Here is a 17,440-nt window from a genome sequence, read left to right on the forward strand (position 1 = left end):
AAGTTCCTGGAATACCTGGCCAAGTTAGCCTTTAAGAGATTTTTGGGACTAACCAGTCCTAACAACTGAGTAGAATATAATTAGTCCACAGATCACCCAGAAACTTCACGTGAATCAGTAGCTGTAATATATTGTCCAGGTAAACTGGGAGTGTGGGAGGGGGGCAAAGGAACAGGCAGAAAAGCATGATGTATTTTCAGAAGTTCTTTCCTAGCCTGTTCCTGACTACATTGAAACTGAGAAGCATACAATGGTCAAGTATATGCAACTGAACGAACTAAAGGCATGATTGAGTCAAAAGGAGGAATCCTGTCAGCTCAGTACTTGAATCCAGCTCCTCCTAAGCCTCTTTCTTCCCCCCGAGCTGGGAATCCCTGGGTTTGCACATATGGAGTCTTTGTGTCCCTCTTCAAGTACAAACATGATAAAAAGAGGCCCCTTCCTTTTAGTTGGTGGGGCCCACAAAAGGGCAAGCAGAGAGAGATAGGTTGTACTTACTTCCTTAGCCCAGAGCCCTGGTCCAGTACAGGGACTGCACAGCTGCTCTGGGCTCTGCAGGGTTACTCCCATCTGCCCTGTCTACAAGCCACAGCACCAGCATGATCTCCCCGCAACTCCACCCTGGCTTCAAAGCCTCCAGCCATCAGCAGTTATCTGGGCCCTCCCGAGTTCCAGCCCTCCACTGCAGTATTGACACCTCTTAGGATGTGAAACCTGCCACTCTTTCAGTCACTCTCTTGCTAGCTTTGGTTCTAAATCCCAAACTTCTGCCAAATGGAGCTTCTAAGCCCAGGCATGCCCCTCCTTTATTTCTGTGTGCCTTTCCCTTAGACCTGAAAGCTCTTCCTTCCCACCTTTCTCCTTGTTCGCTCAGTCCAGTTCTATTCACTCTTTTGAAAAAGAATTTCAGGTAAGAGAAATACTTATTGTTTTAAATCTTGGAAAATACAAAGAATATGTGGGAAATGTGCATCAAAACAATACCCACGGTTCATGCTCCGCCTCCCAGTACCCTCCCCTTGCTTTTTTCTTTCAAAACTGGGGTTGAACCCAGGGCCTCCCATAGGCTAGGCAAGTGCTCTCTCACTTAGTTACATGCCTGGGACATTTTAAAATTTTATTGAGATAGGATCTTACTAAGTTGCTCAGGCTAGCCTTGAACTTGCAATCTTCCTACCCCAGCCTTCTGAGTATTTGGGTAACAGGTGTGTACTACCTGTCTTTCTCATGCTTCATTTTTTCAAGGTATTTTCTATACATATGTTTATGAATCATAAATTGTTGTAGCATGCCTTTTTCACTGAGTTATACATTGTAAACTCTTTTTTTTTTTTTTTTTTCATGTTATCAGGAATTGAATTCGGGTCAGTCAGCCACTGAGCCACATCCCCAGTCCTATTTTGTATTTTATTGAGAGACAGGGTCTTACTGAGTTGCTTATTGCCTTGCCATTGCTGAGGCGGGCTTTGAACTCTCAATCCTCCTGCTTCAGCGGCTGGGATTATAGGTGTGCACCATGGAGCCCAGGGTAAGCTCTCTTCTTAATGTTATATTTGAGAAAACCTTTTTAGTGGCCATATATTTGTGTACATATATTATATAGAAATAAACATCTGAATGCTTGTTTCCTTAACCCTTATTCTGGTCATTTTCATTTTCTCACTTTCATCAATAAGGTTACCAAGAAGAGGTTTGTACATGATTCTGACAACAGCACTGATTATCCTCTAGGAGAATATTCTAGAGTGGAATTACTGGAACAATAGAAAGGAATAGTTTAAGCTCCTGCTTTGCACCGTCAGCTTGCTATCAGGAAAGAGCGCACAAATTTACAAACTCCCTTGGGGAATATGAATGCTCATCTTACAATAGCCTCTGTTTTTTTTTTGTTTGTTTGTTTGTTTTTTTTTTTTAATGAGACTTTTTTGCTTGGTCTTTGATAATCTGACTTTATTTTTTGCATTTGTTTGATTAGGCTGGATATTTTTCAGCATTTATTAATCATATGTGTTTCCTCATATCTCATATCTCTGTAAACTATCTCTTGGTGGGCTGGGATTGTGGTTCAGTTGTAGAGTGCTTGCCTAGCACGTGTGAAGCACTGGGTTTGATCCTCAGCACCACATAAAAATAAACTTTAACATAAAAGTATTGTGTCCATCTACAACTAAAGAAAATAGTTAAAAAAAAAAAAAAAAACAACTATCTTTTTGGGTTTTCTTTTTCAGTTTCAATTGGAGTCAAATTTTTTACTCATTTTCAGTGCCTGACCTGTAGTGTCTTCTTCCCCCTGTAAAGTTCTCCTGCCAGTCCTGTGTGTCACCCCTGGTCTGGATGTCTGTACCTACTACTGAGAATTTCCACACTGCATTACACTTATTTGCAATCCTGATTCCCTGAAGTAAACAATCAGCAGCTTGTGGGTCAGGACCGAATCTTATTCTTTTCCTCAGCACCTAACCAGTAGCTTGACACAAAATCTGTGTCAATTTCATGAACAAATGAATAAATCAATGAAGATCACTGCAGAATGGAATTTAACTTGACATGGATTTCATCAGGATGATATACAGACATTTTGTATGAGACCACAAGAAGCACTAAGTCCTTGGATAAACCATGAAAACTTGTTATGGTAATATAAATGATAATAGATTAGTATATGAAAATTCACATTATTATACTGCTAGAGATTGCAATATTGCTGGCAACTATTTGCTCAATAAAAGAAATGCCAGCCCTTTTATTTGATGAAAAGCAATTACTTAAGCAAAATTTTGAAAAATTATATTTATTGATTTATTTTGGGCCTTATCAAATTTTCTGAACAATTATCATAACACATCTTCCAAAAGAACACAAAAAGATGCCCTTCCTCTGACAAAAAACACACACACCCATACATGCTTATACATTAAACATACAAACAAAAGCTAAACTTGAAAAACAACTGAATTTCTTCATCATGTCATATTCTCAAATTATATTTCTAATACTCCTAATTTAGCTTTTTCACAGTTTTGCTATACAAAAAAACATATATTACCAGGTTAATACCATCTCCGAGATAGGGGCAAAACTAGAGGTGAAAATAACAAGGTTGCTGCTAAACTGGAAACAAGGTAAATACTTTTGTCTCTGGAAGGGATTGCTGGCTGGGTGTCTCAGCTCTCCACCTCAGAGTCCAAGTGTGTCCAGGTACAAAGAACTCAGAGATGCTGAATTCCCTCTAGCATCCCCCAGTCTGTTGTTTCATCAAAGGTGAAAGTGCGTGGTGCACACCAGGCTAAATCTCCTCTACAGCCACAGCCGATTCCCCACTTTTCCCTTCTGGTCACAGTCAGTGTTGCTGACCTTTGTAAACTTTTAAATGTACAACTAAAGTGCTTGGTTGAGCTCCTTCTGAGTGTCCTGCTTCACTTTTGAAAGCACAGCTCACAGGAGCCTCAGTGACATCTCACAGTCTCCATGAAGAGCAGAATATGGTTGCAGTAGGTAGGTGTTATGGTCTTGGCCATCACCCGCAACTGACGCTGGCTAAGTCCTCGGTTCCTCTGTGCCAAAGGCCCTCTTGCTTCACACAGTTGAACTCAGTAAACACAGCTCTCTGGTAAGTCGCACATCAGTGTTTTTCCAAAAAGCATAGTAAATCCTTCCCCCAAAGAATCCATCAATATGATAAGCTTATAAAATGGAGGTTTCTTGTAAAAAAAAAAAAAAATTAGGGCTACCAGATATAAATGTTGGAACAATTAATATCATTGTTATAAGACAATTAACATTGTTTAAAACATACAAAATTTTAGTTGCTGTTAACACAAAAAGAAAAGAATGTACTGAAATGGTTCATGAATACAGAGTGTCCACACATTGTCAAACTATATCAAATACTTCGGAAAATATGTTTTGATGCCTTTATTATGGGAGATAATCTTTAAGGATTTAAAGCTTTTTTTTTTTTTTTTTTTTTTTTTCAAATCATGGTTCTTTATCTGAAACTGTGGTGTATTCTTCAACTTAGCAGAGAGTGGAAGAATCTGTCACAGACTGGATTCCACATCCGTTTGATAGGAATGGCTGTGCCAGTTTCTATACATAAGAGGTCTTATGAAAATCTTGTGGAAAAACATTCGAAATACTGAAGTTCTGAATATGATGAAAATCCATGGGTCCACGATTGAAATCACAGACAGGAAACGCAAGGCTTGAAGGTCGCCTGATTCTTCAGAGGCTTTGTAGACAGCTCCATAGTAGGCACGATACTGTTTTGAAGAGAAAAAAACATTCCATTATGATGTTGAAAGGTGAGTAACAGCAATGGATTCACTTATGTCCCTCACCTTTCTGTGGCAGCTTAGCTTGGAATACTTTTTTTTTTTTTGGGTAAATTCATGAGCAGCTGAGGACCCTGTAGCTGCAGGTGTGAGTGAGGAGTCTCAAAGATGGAGAAACTGATGTGCATATGGGAGACCTGGTCTGATGGACCCCTGAAGGCTGTTTCACTTGTCATGTTCTGGTGCCTAGGTCCCTTCCAGACCATGAAGACCCACTGACAGCTTCCACATGTAGGGTCACTATGCTTCCGTACATAGTCTCTCCAGCTAGTATCTTCACACCCGTATTTTATTCAGTTCTTTCTTTCTTCTACCTGGTTCCTGTCCTCACTTATCAGTTTGCTTAGACATACATCACACTTGTAGAACATCACATATATCAAATCATCAATAGTGCTGAATCAATGTGAAGAGACAGGAAATACAAAAATGAAAAGACATGAGGTGACTTGACAAAGGAACGGCTCACCCCAGGTGCTCACCTCAGTACTCCAGTTCTCCTTGGTATAGACCACTATCTTTCCGTGGTGACATCCTCTTTTCAAGGTAGAGAGGAAAAACGTGCACGAAAATAAAAGCCTACTTACCTACTTACCTGTGTCTAGCCACCTATTGTCTTGGTCTTCCCTGAGGTGCTGGAACCTCCTGGGAGCCCTGCAAAGTGCCTCAGACCACAGCTCCTCCTGCCTTCTATCAACATTCTAGACCAGTACTGCCATTGCCTCGCTCTCAGGTTGAGGCTGGCCACCTTGTCTTTTTGCCATTATACTCCCTGTGCCTACTGAGATTTTAAATGCATAATGAGGCAAATGGACCCTAATGGAACAGGAACTATGCAAATGCAGTATTACTAAAAAGGATATGGATAAGTGCAGAACAGACCCATTCAAGGCAATCAAGGAGTATCTCCTGGAGAAGATGTGTCCTCCTATAACTATTACCTTGCCTTTTCAATCCTGCTCTGTGGAGCATTTCAGCAGGTTTAGCCACCCCAATCTAGTGCACTTAGAAAGATGCCCTACATTGGACTCTGCTGTTACTTATATCCCAATGCCTTCTTCCATAATTATTGCTTAATAATACTAATAGCAATAATAATGACTAATGCCCACAAAGCCCACTGTTTCCAGGTCCAGTTCTAAGCACTTTAAAAATTTCATCTTATCCTTACAAAAAAAAGCCTATGAAGTACAGTCATTATCCCCATTTTACAGATGTGTGTATATTTTGGGGGGTACAGGTACAGAGGATTGAACTCAGGGGCACTCAACCACTGAGCAACATCCCCAGCCCTATTTTGTTTTTTATTTAGAGACAGGGTCTCACTGAGTTGCTTAGTGCCTCGCCATTGCCGAGGCTGGTTTTGAACTTGAGATCCTCCTGCCTTAGTCTCCTGAGCCACTGGTATTACGGGTGTGTGTCACCGCAACTGGCTCCCATTTTACAGATGTGGAAATAGATTATATGCTCAGATCATACTTCCTTCAAGGTATACCCCAAATATTATGCCCTTTATGAACCTCTCTGAGGTAGCAAATAAGCATGGTCAGCTTTAGGGTCTGTCTGGATTAGAATTCCCTGATGTGACTTCACGGAAATTACCGTTTCCTCATCTTTACAATTGTACCTACCTTCTGAGCGATTCTTTGTGAAATCTGAAGTAAGATGGTATGGGGAATACCTTGATTTCATGATCTAGCATAAAAGACTCAATAATTAATACATATATTTTTTCAGTTTGGAGTGACTCCTGTCCTCTGCCAAACTTTCCTGTGGTCCCTATCATGCATTTAGGGCTTATGTAGATGCATGTGATATTTTCCTTATTTTATATCTCAACAATGAATAGAGTGTCTTGGACTTGCATGTACCAGATATGTGATGAATGAATATATGGATGACAATAAGTTGTATTACTAAGTTGATTTTAAAAAGCAGTTGACATGAGTTTGTTTTTACATTTGCCTCATTCTCCTCAAAGTGGAGTACAGCACAATATAATTCCAACTATGTGAGAGTGCTTGATTAGTGGGATCTGGGTAACTAAATGATACTCTTATACTTGAAAAAAACCATTTTATTTCTATGCAGTATTTATCCTTGTCATTTCTATTAGTGTATCAGACAGAAAAAGAGACAGAGAGAGGGGAAGGGAGGGAGAGGAGAGGAGAGGAGAGGAGAGGAGAGGAGAGGGGAGGGGAGGGGAGGGGAGGGGAGGGGAGGGGAGGAGAGGAGAGGAGAGGAGAGGGGAGGATAGGGAAGGAAGGGGAGGAGAGGGAGAATGTGCATGTGTGTTGCTGGGGGTTGAACCAGGACCTCACAGGTGCTAGGTCAGTGCTCTAATACTAAGCTACACTCCCTGCTGGGTTATCTGTGTTTTCAAGGCACTAGATTTGTATTAGAAGAATGTAGTTCTACACTTGGCATTTTAAAAGTGGCTCAATTACATAAAGACAGCATAAGAAGAGTACTTTCTGATGGGTTTAGGAGTCATTAAGAAAACGTTGTTGTTGCCGACCAGGTGGAGACTTGCAGGGCATCCCTGCTGGCGAGGTCTCTCTCCATCTGATGCCCTCTTCTATCCAGGTCATCATCATAACACCCCAGGATGTGCCCTCCACTCTAGCCCTTTAAATCCACTTTAACCTCTTTCCTCTGGGTCCTTCTTTTTTCCTCCCATTTCTTACATGTCTCTAACCCTCCTTTGGAAGGAGCATCTCATTTATTCTTTCTGCTACCAAAATGGTATACACACAAGATCTGTCTCAATGCATGCAGGATGTTCTCTACCACTTCTCCGGTTCCATGGATTCTGGAAGAAACAATCACACAGGCTTATATTTATCTTTATCCAGCTTTTAAACTGCTCAATGGTTATAACTTATTTCTACATGCACACCCTCTCTCATCTTTCTCTGCTCCCTCCCCCCCCAACCTCCAATGCATTGTGGTTTTCTAAGATAAAAAGAATTTGGTGAAAGTATGTTAAATATGTTATATACATTAGAATGTGCTGCAAACTGCCTCTAAAGCTCATTCCATATTCTGTATATTTTCTTCCTGCTGTATCAAACTGCAAATTTGAAAATTCAATCTACTTATCTTATTCTAATCCAGCATTATTGTGAAGTGAATGTTAGAAATCATACTCAAGAGGGGGGTGGGAGTTTAGCTCAGTGGTAAAGACTTGCAGAGCATGCTTGAGGCTCTGGGTTCAATCCCCAGCACTGTGAAAAAAAAAAAAAAATCATTGCAACAAACTTTTCACTGTCCTAATGAAATACAATAGTTATGTTATAAGTAAATTGTTTTTTAAAGTTATGTTATAAGTAAATTGTTTTTTAAAGTTGTTCCACTTTTGATACAAGATTATTTTTCTAATTGCTAAATCTATTCCTTGAATGAGTGGTTTTCAAAATGTGGGGTCTCTAATACCCATTGAGTATGTCAAAGAAGTCAAAACTTTTCATAAGACTATGTTATTTATATTTTTTATTCTCATTCTCTAGAAGGTGTGCAGTGAGTTTTTATGGTGGCTATGTGACGTGATGACATCACCACGTCTGTGGCTAATGGTATTAATATGTGCTATGTATTCTTGGGGTTTTTTGACCCTTTCTAAGGAAGTAGGTTGAGGGTATGCACGTGTATTTTCAGAGACTGTTTTCAGTACTTCTTGTTTTAATGTGCTCTTTTGTTATACTTGCTATAATCTCTAACTTTGTATCATCCACTGAATTATTTTGAAATCTCAAGGCTTTCTTTGAACCTATACAAAAACATGAGAAGTAGACTTTGATATCTTCTTTGCAATAGTATTTAAAAAAATTTAGTTTTAATATCTAATATTATAAATACTGATAGATATTATCCACAGAAATAAAAACTCTCTGGGTTCTTAGTGATTTTTAAGAGTGTAAAGGAACTGAAGACCATAAAGAATTTGACAACCATTACCTTAGAATATAACACTATTTCCCAAGGAGATCATATTGCTTGGATAGTGCCATATCTAGCAATCAATATTAAGAAATGTCAGATTAGTAATAAGAATAATGTTAATTATTGAGGACAGGCACTAGGTTGGGGACACACACACACACACACACACACACTGTGCATGGTGTGTATCCCTTATCTAAAATGTTTGAGACCAAAAGTATTTCAGATTTCAGATTTTTTTTTGATTTTGCAATATTTGTATATAAGGAGATATCTTGGGGATGCAAGTCTAAATGAGAAATTCATTTGTTTCATATAGACCTTGTACAATAGTCTGAAGGTAATTTTATACAAATTTTGAGTGTGCCAGAGTTTTGACTACAACCTGTCACTTGAAGTTACATGTGGAATTTTCCACTTGTGGCATCGTGTTGATGCTCAAAGTTTCAGATTTGGAGCATGGTGGATTTTTGGATTAGGAATGTTCAATGTATGTGTGTGTGTGTGTGTGTGTATAATTTCAAATCGTCATATCTATCTTACAGAAAATAGTATGATTATTCTCATTTTACAGATGAGGAAGCTGAGATCAGAAAGACAAGTCAGTGCCAATCATCACCAGTAGAGATGAAGCCTGATTCAAATCCATGTCCTTCACCAAAATCTGTGTTCTTTCTAGAAAATGATGATTCTTCTTAAGAATTCTATCAGTATTACACATGTTTGGGACTTTAGAAGTTTTTTAGAAAGTCATTTTCAAGACTATTATTTTTGATTCTCACAATACTTATATGAGTTATTCAAATCTCCTTAGAGACATGTCCAAACGCAATGCTCTTACTACTGTATTATGCTTTATTCTTACTACAACATTCAAATAAAAAATCTTATGGTTTGGCTAGTGTCTGTTTTATCCAAACTTAGGTTAAGTGAGGTTCCAATTAAAGTGGTCTGCAAACATTTTCTGCAAAGGATCAGGCAATAAATATTTCAGGTCTTAAAAGTCAAGAGGCAAAATCATTACTATGTGGTAGGTACTAAGATAACAAGAGAGAAAATGCATTTCCACACTTTTTATTGATGACATTCAGGATGTAATAAAAATTAGGTACGATTTTTTAAATACACATTTACTAGGGAAAAATACAAATTTTAATACAAATTTTAATGGGATAATATTTGGCTTATTTGGGACTCAAAGTTCTTGGTTGGTTGCAAATATTCATTGGAAAGAATTATTATTAACTTCAGGGCTGTATATAAAATGGCAGGCAAGACAGATTTGGCTTGTGGGCTCTTGTTTGCTAACTCCTGCTTTAGAATGTGGTTCTACCAATGCCATTCCCAAATCAACAGTTTCAACTTCACCTGGAAACTTGTTAAGAATACAAATTAGGACTGGGGATGTGGTTCAGTGGTAAAGCATATGTCTACCATGTGTGAGGTTCTGGGTTAATCCCCTGCGGGAAAACAAAAACAGAAACAAAAATTAAAAAGAGAAAACAAACCTAACAATGTCCTAATCAGAAATCCTTGGAAGCCAATATCACACTGATACCTAAACCAGACAGAGACTCATCAAGGAAAGAAAATTTCAGACCAATATCCTTAATGAACATCGACGCAAAAATTCTCAACAAAATTTTAGCAAATCGCATACAAAAACATATTAAAAAGATAGTGCACCATGATCAAGTGGGTTTCATCCCCGGGATGCAAGGTTGGTTCAACATCAGGAAATCAATAAACGTAATTCACCATATCAATAGACTTAAAGTCAAGAATCACATGATTATTTCAATAGATGCAGAAAAAGCATTTGATAAAATACAGCACCCCTTCATGCTCAAAACACTAGAAAAAATAGGGATAGTGGGAACATTCCTTAACATTGTAAAGGCCATTTATGCTAAGCCCATGGCTAATATCATTCTAAATGGTGAAAAACTGAAAGCATTCCCCCTAAAAACTGGAACAAGGCAGGGATGCCCTCTTTCACCACTTCTATTCAACATCGTTCTTGAGACTCTGGCCAGAGCAATTAGACAAACCAAAGAAATTAAAGGGATACGAATTGGAAAAGAAGAACTCAAACTATCCCTGTTCGCTGATGACATGATTATATATTTAGAGGAACCTGGAAATTCCACCAGAAAACTCTTAGAACTCATAAGTGAATTCAGTAAAGTAGCAGGTTACAAGATCAATGCCCATAAATCCAACGCATTTTTATACATAAGTGATGAATCTTCAGAAAGAGAAATTAGGAAAACTACCCCATTCACAATAGCCTCGAACAAAATAAAATACTTGGGAATCAACCTCACAAAAGAGGTGAAAGACCTCTACAATGAGAACTACAGAACACTAAAGAAAGAAATTAAAGAACACCTTAGAAGATGGAAAGATCTTCCATGTTCTTGGATAGGCAGAATTAATATTGTCAAAATGGCCATACTACCTAAAGTGCTATACAAATTCAATGCAATTCCAATTAAAATCCCAATGACGTACCTTATAGAAATAGAGCAAGCAATTATGAAATTCATCTGGAAGAATAAGAAACCCAGAATAGCTAAAGCAATCCTTAGCAGGAAGAGTGAAACAGGGGGTATTGCAATACCAGATCTTCAACTCTACTACAAAGCAATAGTAACAAAAACGGCATGGTATTGGTATCAAAATAGAAAGGTAGATCAATGGTACAGAATAGAGGACACGGACACAAACCCAAATAAATACAATTTTCTCATACTAGACAAAGGTGCCAAAAATATGCAATGGAGAAAAGATAGCCTCTTCAACAAATGGTGCTGGGAGAATTGGAAATCCATATGCAACAGAATGAAACTAAACCCATATCTCTCACCATGCACGAAACTAAACTCAAAATGGATTAAGGACCTCGGAATCAGACCAGAGACCCTGCAGATTATAGAAGAAAAAGTAGGTCCAAATCTTCACCTTGTTGGTCTAGGATCAGATTTATCAGATTTCCTTAACAGGACTCCCATAGCACAAGAAATAAAAGCTAGAATCAACCACTGGGATAGATTCAAACTAAAAAGCTTTCTCTCAGCAAAGGAAACTATCAGCAATGTGAAGAAAGAGCCTACAGAGTGGGAGAATATCTTTGCCAATCATACTTCAGATAGAGCACTAATCTCCAGAATCTATAAAGAACTCAAAACACTCTACTCCAAGAATTCAAATAATCCAGTGGACAAATGGGCTAAGGAAATGAATAGACACTTCACAGAAGAAGATCTACAAGCAATCAACAAACATATGGAAAAATGCTCAACATCTCTAGTAATAAGAGAAATGCAAATCAAAACCACCCTAAGATTCCATCTCACCCCAATTAGAATGGCGATTATCAAGAATACGAGCAACAACAGGTGTTGGCGAGGATGTGGGGAGAAAGGTACACTCATACATTGCTGGTGGGGCTGTAAATTAGTGCAGCCACTCTGGAAAGCAGTGTGGAGATTCCTTAGAAAACTTGGAATGGACCCTCCGTTTGACCCAGCTATCCCACTCCTTGGTCTATACCCAAAGGACTTAAAATCAGCATACTACAGAGATACAGCCACATCAATGTTCATAGCTGCTCAATTCACAATAGCCAGACTGTGGAACCAACCTAGATGCCCTTCAATTGATGAGTGGATGAAGAAACTGTGGTATATGTATACAATGGAATATTACTCAGCCATAAAGAATGATAAAATTATGGCATTTGCAGGCAAATGGATGAAATTGGAGAATATCATGCTAAGTGAGATAAGCCAATCTCAAAAAGCCAAAGGACGAATGATATCGCTAATAAGTGGAGGATGACACATAATGGGGGGGAGGGACAGGTTAGTGTTAGGGTTAGAGTTAGGGTTAGGGAGGGGGGCAAGTATGGAGGAAGGAAGTACTGTATAGAGGGTAAAGAGGGGTGGGAGGGGTGGGGGGAAGGGAAAAATAACAGAATGAATCAAACAACATTACTCTATGTAAATTTATGATTACACAAATGGTATGCCTTTACGCCATGTACAAACAGAGAAACAACATGTATCCCATTTGTTTACAATAAAAAAAAAAAAAAGAAAAAAAAAAAAAAAAGAAATCCTTGGAGATGGGACCCAGTAATCTTTCTTTTTAAAGCCTGATGATGATTCTGAGCATGCTAACGTTTGAGAACCACTGCTATATCTATCTATGCCTACCTTATGCCTTTTTATGTAGACAGTGATTGATTTATTGATGGGAGTTCTGATCCTAACCCTGCATGATATGCTACCGGTTATGCTTCCTCTACACATTAAGATCTTCATTTAAAGGAAAATCACTTTACAGCTCCCTTTGATTCACCACGAAAGTAACATTCAGAATTGCTGTACGGTGGTAAGAAACTTAACTTTCCTAGTCCCAGAAGTCCACGGATTCCAAGGACTTTGAACTGGCTATGTACTGCAATTTATTCAAATGTAGTTTTTGTTGAACAGGTATACAGGGAGGTGTGAGAAAGGGAGAGGAACTATACGAAAAAGTTTTCTCAGGCCCCAGTCACTTCCAGGTGTCTGGGCCCCCAAGAATTAATACCCTTAAAATGGCGCAATTCAAACCCCTCAGTAACTTGAAACCCAAGATAAAGGGCTTCATGCCAACTCATTTGCCAGAATAGAAACAAAACCTGTCAAGGCAGGTTGTCAAAATGACACCACCAGGTGCACCCTACATACAAACAGGCCTCTCAGCCTCTACCACACCACCTCCCGCAGCGGCACCAGAAACAGTTGCAACAGAGCATCCAAGTTCACACACGAGTTTTCCCAAAGGAAACCTTTGCTTTTGGTTATTCGCCTCTGCAAACCAATAGGGACGAATTAAACTGTCCCTGAGTTCCCTTCCACGCCAACACCCCGGGAAGAATGTCAAGACACCGTTCATCCATTTCTGACACCATTAAAACCATGAGCACATCTAAAGAAATAAAACCTCACCTAGCCATCGGGAAAAGCCGTATTGTCATGGAGAGCCCAAACTTCCTCTCTGAGTGAAAAAAGGACCCTGAGACCTCCCTAGAGGGAAGCAGATAGAAGGGAGTTCTGCCATAGTGGAAAGGGTTTGGTGGGTCAGGACACGCCATCGTATTTGTTTTTCTCTTCCTGTTTCTGACCTTCCCTCTTCTCGCTCAACAAATTGAACTGTGTCCTAGAACTGTGGAGGGAATCCGACTTGGGGGGCACAATAATGAACCTTCGCGGCTTAGGACTCAGGTCCTCTTGTGCGGGGTTCACCCCGCTCCACCCTTCCTGCCCCGCACCCGCAGCCCAATGTGCCCCAGTTCCCCTCAGCCTTGCGCCCAGCGAGCGACTCACAATTAAAGGCAGGGAGCACATAGTGAAGAGCACGGTCATGAGGGCCAGCAGGAGGAGATGATCTAGCTCCTCCAAAGGATGCGGGGACGCTTCCTTCTTTCCGACGCCCGACTCCGCGTGGTCCCTGAGGCCACAGCGCGTGTGCCGTCTCAGCCGCTGGTGCATTGTGTAGAGGTTGCGCATCGCACCCAGGTTGCACAGAACGATGGCAAGAACCAACAACGCCATGAGGCTGGAGTAGAGAACAGAGTAGCCCACCACCCAAATCGAGTCCTCCTCGTGGACCATCTGAATGAAGCACCAGGTGCCCGGGCAGTACTGAATGAACTTCCCGAAACCCATCAAGGGAAGCGCGCAGAAAACCAGGCAGAATGCACCCACCACTGGAGCCACGAGTACGCCGCGGCGCAGTGTGATGTGCCGTTGGTAGAAGAAGGGGTGCCCCAGGGAAAGCCAGCACTCCAGAGCCATGGCCAGGAGCTGCAGCGTCGATGCGAGCCCAAAGAAAGACATGAAGAAGGCGAAGGCTTGGCACAGCGACTCGCCGGACGCCGGCATTAGTCCCCGCAGGCTCCGGTTTTGCGCATAGGCGGCCAGAACCACCGGGCTTATGAGGCACTTGCCCAGCAAGTCGGTGACCGTCAGGCCGCACACCAGCACATAGAATACCGAGGGCGGCGGGCGCCGCGAGAGCGGCCTCCAAGACCCTAGCCCCGAGCGTGCCAGCAGCCCCAGGGCCAGCAGGTTGCCCAGGACACCCGTGCTGAAGAGTACCCCGCACATCGTCGCCGAGTTGCCTTTCTCCACCGAGGTGGTGTTTTGGCATCGGTAGAAGGGATACTTCATGGTGGGCAGGCTGAGTGGAAGTGACCGGAGGACGAGAGCCCCGGCGCCCGGGTGCGAAGAAGCCCTCGGTCGTTCCCCGCGCCGCCCGGGCGAAGAGGCTGGGCTGCAAAGGAAGCTCCGCGGGCCGCAGGGTGTTCCCACTGTAGGCGCCTCCTATCTAAACTCTCGGGTCACACCCCTCTTCGAGGGCGGGCCGAGCCGCCGGGTGCGCACTCGCTGCTGGTACCGTAGAGCGCGGAAGAGCGGGGCTAAGCGTTCGGCCCGGATGCGTGAGGTACTGAGGAGAGACAGACCTTGGTACCTCGAAGTCGGAGGGGAAAGTAGCCAGAACCCGAGCAGTCAAGACTAGTCCTCCTGGTCAGGCAAAAGAACTACTGAAATGGAGGGGAAATTAAGCAAAGCGCAAGGCGTAGCGGTGGTAGAGCTCCGATGTTGGCCCGGAACTCTGAAGACAAGCTGGCCAGGTGGCGAGCGCCTGTAATCCGCTTAATCGGAAGGCAGAGGCGGAAGGCTCACTGGAGGCCAGGTGTTCAAGATCAGAGCACTGAAGATGAGCGAAGAAGGGAGGCTGAGAAAAGGCTACCACCTAGTTTTTTCGAATCAGTGTCTTAAGGAGAGTCAAAGGTAATTACCATTTGCGGTAACACTTAAGCCTTGGTTCCTGTCCCCTTCTAGATCCTGCGATGTGGAGCATAACAATGATCTCTATAGGTGAGGAAACAGTGGCCTTGGAAGTTTAACTGGTCTTCCCGAAGTGACAGCGGCAGTAAGTGGCAGAGTTCAACCTGGAACCATAACTTCCATTTATTTTACAGAGTCCATCTATCGTGCTTCCATGGCCTTCCTCCCAAGAGGCTAGTCAAATTTCAGGGTCAGTTTTTTTTTTTTTTTTTTTTTTTTTCTACACAGGGAAAAGAAAGGTGATATTAGCCCTGGGTACCATGAATTACAGTAACTGTGTCCACAGGATGGGAGGGATGTGGTTTAACAGCATCCACAGTGTTATCAGATAGGTCTGGGTTCAAATCCTGATGCTGCTACTTACTGTCTGTGCGAACCTGAGGGACTTACTTAACCTAATAACAGTGGCATCCAACGTGCTTGCTTGGCTCTTTTGAAGAATAGGGATAACACAAATAAGGCACAGTCACAGAGAAGTGCTCAGTGTGTGCAGATGCCATGATTCTCATGTGATGGAAGGGTGTTTCAGTAGCTCATAGTTAACTGAAGGTTTTAGCTTGGATTTGGAAACCAGAAGATAGTAGACTTAGTTTAAAGCTTTCTGCTTTTGTCATTTGTGGCTACTAGGACACATTTTTTCCCTTTTGGCTTTGACTTGACTGCATCAAAAAGGCAAGGGATTTAGCTATGATTTCTTTCTTTAATTAACTTTCAATATCCTGGAACAGAAATTGGCTTTGAGTGTAGAATTTGAGTGGGATGATTGGGGCCATATTACATAAGCAAGTAGATTATGCCTTGGCTCTAAGAGTCTCATTTTTGGGCTCCTTGCCTGTTCTGATGGACTGAATCAGGGAGAGGGCAGGGCCCTGGGACTTCAGATATGCAAACCTCATTGCCACAGAGAAACTTCCTCCAGACTGAAAGGTTGGCCAGTAGTTCAGGTCATGGCTTACAGTGGAAGAGTCCAAGCTTTGGAATTAGATAGTTCCAAACTCTACCACTAGCTGTGTGACCCTGGGTTAGTAACTCAATGCCTCTGAGTCTTAGTTTCCTCATAAATAGAATAAGGAATTTCTGTGACTTCACTGAGTTGTTGTGAGACTGAGAAAAAAATGAAGTGCTTGGCATAGAGAAGTAATAGTAATAAGAGCTAACACTTATGGGCCCTTTTATATGCCGGATGCCAAGTCTTTTACAGGTATTGACTTTTCAGAAGGTCTTACATAGGGTTAGCTCCCTTCACTTCACCTGCTCTTTCTCATGCCCATCTCTAGCATCTATCAAGTAATACAGAGCCCCACTTGAATTGATGAGGTAGAAGGAGGAAGAGGCCTTTTAATCAAAAGACACAAGAATCTGATGAAAACTGAGGTCTCCTCTCCAACTGAGCTATGAGTTGAGAAACACACACACACACACACACACACAATTTATATGGATATCAGCTGATCATAGTTTCCTGAAGTCCCTCTAGGGTATCCAGAGAAGATTCAATGGACTCTAACTTAGGAATCTTTCCCTTAAGTACATTACATGGGTGGTCTCTTGAAGCATACCTACTTCAATTATTTGCAGTTAAGTTTTTGCTACAGCAGCTTCCACCTCCATATCCTTTCCAGGAGCAGTGCATAGGGAGAGAGGAGCTCAAAGACATGAACAACTTTTTAAAAACAATCTCAAAATGTGACTGATGGGTCAGTTGTGGGTTCCTGACTTGGTTTATATATGTCATTCTTCAAAGGTTGAAGATTTGAACGGGTACAATTCAGGAAACCATGTGTTTCCTCCTGGCCAATTTAGCTGGCCTTTACCATGAGGTTTCCGGCTGTCTTTCCTGCCTGCTTTGCTGTGGTTCACTCTGCTGTGTTCTCCAGCTTAACTTTGAAGTCTTCTGTCCCTGCTCCTAAGAATCCTATTTTATAACTTCACTGTAGGGCTAAGGAAAGCATCATTAGTTCATGCATCAGATATTTTTTGAGTTTTTGCTTGTACTAGACATGTGAATGAGAAGAGCAAGGTACTTAGCATATAGCAAATAAGGAAAGACATATATTATGTCATGCGACTTTTACAGGCTTATAAATTTTAATATCAGCTGTTATAATAACATGGCTGTGCTTTTTTTTTTTTTCCTAAGAGGAAAAACTTTTAATGGAAATATTTCTGGCACAGTTAATGGTAAAATTGCCTCCATTACCCACAGAGCTATACCTGGGTGCTTATTTGGGTTATAAGACAAATCTAGAAAAACATGTGTCA

At 41.3% G+C, this 17,440-nt stretch overlaps 1 protein-coding gene across 1 annotated transcript; it reads right to left on the bottom strand.

The window, feature by feature from the left end:
* Positions 1-4,040: 4,040 nt before the first annotated feature.
* PTGDR (prostaglandin D2 receptor) lies at positions 4,041-17,391 on the bottom strand (the record flags this gene model as incomplete). The annotated part of the gene is made up of 2 exons (XM_079121326.1): positions 13,652-17,391; positions 4,041-4,262 (listed from the first exon to the last, which is right to left on the bottom strand). The coding sequence occupies exons 1-2, from the start codon at positions 14,495-14,497 to the stop codon at positions 4,041-4,043; spliced, it is 1,068 nt and encodes a 355-aa protein (XP_078977452.1). The 5' UTR covers positions 14,498-17,391.
* Between the last annotated feature and the right edge of the window lie 49 nt (positions 17,392-17,440).

Source organism: Sciurus vulgaris (assembly GCF_902686455.1).
Source record: "Sciurus vulgaris genome assembly, chromosome: 2".
NCBI lineage: Eukaryota > Metazoa > Chordata > Mammalia > Rodentia > Sciuridae > Sciurus > Sciurus vulgaris.